The sequence below is a fragment of the Austrofundulus limnaeus genome, unplaced genomic scaffold (genome assembly GCF_001266775.1).
Source record: "Austrofundulus limnaeus strain Quisiro unplaced genomic scaffold, Austrofundulus_limnaeus-1.0 Scaffold274, whole genome shotgun sequence".
NCBI lineage: Eukaryota > Metazoa > Chordata > Actinopteri > Cyprinodontiformes > Rivulidae > Austrofundulus > Austrofundulus limnaeus.
The window spans coordinates 600,074-603,866 of NW_013952676.1; the positions used below are offsets into that span (position 1 = coordinate 600,074).

The 3,793-nt window shown below is 42.3% G+C and overlaps 1 protein-coding gene across 2 annotated transcripts in view; it reads left to right on the plus strand.

Moving 5' to 3' along the window:
- The first annotated feature begins 284 nt into the window (after positions 1-284).
- The window catches only part of rcn3 (reticulocalbin 3, EF-hand calcium binding domain), a 19,410-nt gene continuing 15,901 nt past the window's right edge, over positions 285-3,793 (plus strand). For both annotated transcript variants that reach the window (XM_014020974.1, XM_014020973.1), the window contains exons 1-2: positions 285-359; positions 2,981-3,214. In XM_014020974.1, the coding sequence (XP_013876428.1) occupies positions 2,997-3,214 (218 nt within the window). In that variant the 5' untranslated portion in view covers positions 285-359; positions 2,981-2,996. The remainder of the gene's footprint in view (positions 360-2,980; positions 3,215-3,793) is intronic.

The following is a 3,793-nucleotide window of genomic DNA, read 5'->3' on the forward strand; positions in this document are numbered from 1 at the left end:
AGATGGATGGATGGATTAAAAGATAAATGGATGAATAAACAGATGGATATCAGTGTCATACTTGAAGCGGGACGGAGGGGGGAGACTTTAAAAGAACATCTGCAAATGAGGAGTTTCCCTGAACGGGAGAGCGCGTGACAACGTGGCGATTAACAGCCAATAAGAATCTGTCTTGAAGCGGAGTCCCACACGGCGGCTCTTACTATTGGTTAGAAATCTGACCAGGCCCGTCGCTGATTGGCTCTTTCTGAGACAAGCCCCGCCTCCAGCCTCTGTTATTTAAAGCAGCAGAGTGCCAACGCGGACTGATGTTCCTCTAACTTACTGTGGAAGTTTTGCGTGAAGAGTCCACGGAGCTGGTGAGTCCATGTTTCCTCCTTTAGCTTGATGTTAGAAGTYCAGATGTTTCAGTTTATATTCACTGCAGACACTGTTAGACTGAAGGAGCGCCTTCATTTATTAAACTTCTCTGTTGCTTAGAYCAAATTAAGAAGAAAAATCTGATCATCAGCTGACATTTAAACTCTGCCATTACTGCAGTCTTCTCAGTGACCAAGAAAGTKAAAGCTGTGGATTATAATCTGATTTACTCATTTTTGTGTTTAATTTGTCAGGAGCTGCTATAACAGTAACAGTTTATTTAGGACCTCTGTAAAAACTGCAGCACAAGGTAGAAAGACATCAGCAATGACCTCAGAGAAGCAACTGTTGCTGGAAAAGGTCAAAGGTCATTTTTACATTCAGCATCTTAGCTGCCAGTCTTCATGGAGTCCCAGCGTTCTTCTAAAGATCACTCTGGGTTAGGTCGTAAAAAAAACAGTACTCCATCTGAACCCCTGTCCAGACTGTCCCCTCCTCTCTGCACTGCTGGAGGTCGGCACCAGCTCCACCCACWACTTGTGAAGGAAATGAATGACTGGATGGATGGAAGAGCTCAGTCTACAGGTTTCAGTTAGTAAGGTTAAAGGTTAAAGGTTAAAGGTCACGACAGGACAGTGAGTAACAGGTATGGCTGCRGATGATGAGTCTTTCCTCTCTAAAACCACACAGCTGCACCAGGTAAGTTCATCTGAAGAAACCAAAAGACTTCTGGAGCTATGAGACCAGAGCAGAGATGGTTACCCATAATGCACCGTGTTGTGTTTGACGAGATTCAGACAGCATGTCAGTACATGTGATTAATGAGGTTATTGTCAACAGATCAGACTCAGGATTAAAAGAGACCTACTAAAGCTGCTTAAAGTTCTATCACACAAAGAAGACCACTCACTAAAGCTGCTTAAAGCTCTATCACACAAAGAAGACATGTGAACACCACCAACTAAAGCTGCTTAAAGCTCTATCACACAAAGAAGACCACTCACTAAAGCTGCTTAAAGCTCTATCACACAAAGAAGACCACTCACTAAAGCTGCTTAAAGCTCTATCACAGGGGTGTCCAAACCTTTTTTAGTGAGGGCCAAATACAGAAAAATAAACAAAGGGCACACACTTGAAGTGACACATTGATACATCAATGATTTGTGTATTTCTAACTCAACTATGTGAAGACGGGGTTTTAAGTTCAAGTGAGGGGTTGGTTAACTGTCCTTCACACCATTTTCTGTAAAATAATGAAAACATAAATGGATCAGTTTTACTGTAATAATGAGAAACACATCGTGCACACAGTGCTTCTTGGTGGATTATACAGAGCATCCTGATAGCCTCACCTTTGATCTTTTTTACCTTGGCGCACATCAATGATGTCATTCCTTTGCGCTCACCTGTCGTGGCAGGAGCTCCATCCGTTGTTACTCCACACAGCTTGTCCCATTAAGCCCCATCTTTTCAACTGCCTCTGACACAGCTTCAAAAATATCTTTTATTGTCATTGTGCCTTTTAGGCTCATCATATCAAGCAGCTCCTCCGTACAGCAAAAATTATCAGCTACTACCACAAAAAAATTAACAATTGCGCAGTGTCTGTGGCGTCCGTGCTCTCATCGCATGCTATCGAGTAAAAATCAAAACTACAAGCTTTGTCTCCCAGCTGAAGTTTCATGTTAGCCGACAAGTCCTCAATTCTCCACACCACCGTATTTCTGGATAAGCTCACATTGTTGAAATCAGACACTTTTTCTGGGCACATTATTTCTGTGACTTTGATGAGACACTGCTTTATGAAATCACCACCTGAAAACGGTTTGCCATGCTGGGCAATAAGTTGAACGACTTCATAACTTGCTGTTGTGGCATTTTCCTGTATTTTGTTAGCACGAAATGCCGGCCTCATAATGCCGACGGACATTATATTCTTTCATCACAGCTACGTCTTCACTGCAAATCAAACATACACACTTTCCGTTGATTTCTTTGAAAAAATACTCATTTTCCCCCTGTGTTAGAAATTTCCTACACTTGCTATTTTTTGTTTCTTCGGCGCATTTCAGAAGACAAACAGTCACAAAGACAAAGAGTGTCACAGTCACAAGTTTCTTCTTCTCTATAATTTCATTTCTGTGGCTGGCTCCATCCAGTGTTGAAACTGAGAAGTGCAACAGAGTTGAGCTAAAAATTCTTGTGCGGGCCATATTCAGTTATATTTTCAGAATTTGCTGCGGGCCAATAAAAACGGTACCCCTGCTCTATCACGCAATGAAGAAGACACATGTGAACACCACCCACTAATGTTGCTTAAAGCTCTATCACACAAAGAAGAAGACACATGTGAACACCACCCACTAATGCTGCTTAAAGCTCTATCACACAAAGAAGACACATGTGAACACCACCCACTAATGTTGCTTAAAGCTCTATCAGACAGACTTTATTTAGTCCCAGCAGTAAAGATAAATTTGTGTTTATAGAAGAATTGTTGTTTTTAGGTGGTTCTGCTGAGAACACAGTTCCACCAGATCTTTAGCTCCATCTTTATTTCCTCAGTGTCAGACTCTGATTCAGTTGTCCTCACGGTCCTGGTTCTGTTTGGGTCCTGCAGTCTGCAGACGTCCATCATGGTTCTGCTGAGGTCACTGGTGTTCCTCTGCGCTCTGGCGGCGGTGGTCTTTGCTGTTCCTGCTCAGGAGAAGCGCGTCCATCGTCAGGCCGACCTGAGTGACCACGCCCACGATGACAGTCACGGCTACCAGTACGACCACGAGGCCTTCCTGGGCAAGGAGGAGGCCAAGACCTTTGACCAGTTGACCCCGGAGGAGAGCAAAGACAGATTAGCGTGAGTTCTACTGACCAGTCCATCTGTATTCCACATGAACTGAGAACTGACTCTCTGCACCTTTAAACACCTGCAGCACAATTATATTTAGTTTGGATCATTGAGAGAGCATGTTTTCAGCTCTTTCCACTGCAGAGGGCTGCATGCTGAACGTAGTCCATAGACTTGAATAAAAACACTAGAGTGAGCCCCTCCCATAGCGTCCACTGGTAACATCTGTGGCAGCATGGAGGAGCAGAAACTGAGACCAAACAGGACGACAGCTCACAGCCACCATAGAAACTAATAAATAAACATCAAGCTGAACCAGATCTGTTTCACAGATTATCTGTCGTGTTTTTATAATAAATCAATAACTATTAATTTCATTCAACAATCATGTAAAACAGCAGATTTATACCAGGAAAATACATAATTTATAAGTAGCAATGATCTAAACCAGACCTGAAGTCAGCCTGTAACTTAGACTTTAGCTTGTTGAAAAATGATGATTCAGCTAGTAATAATATTTAACATTTATTCTTACTGTCATAAAGAATAATAATATTTATATTTACCAGTCAACAGTTAGAAAATGTT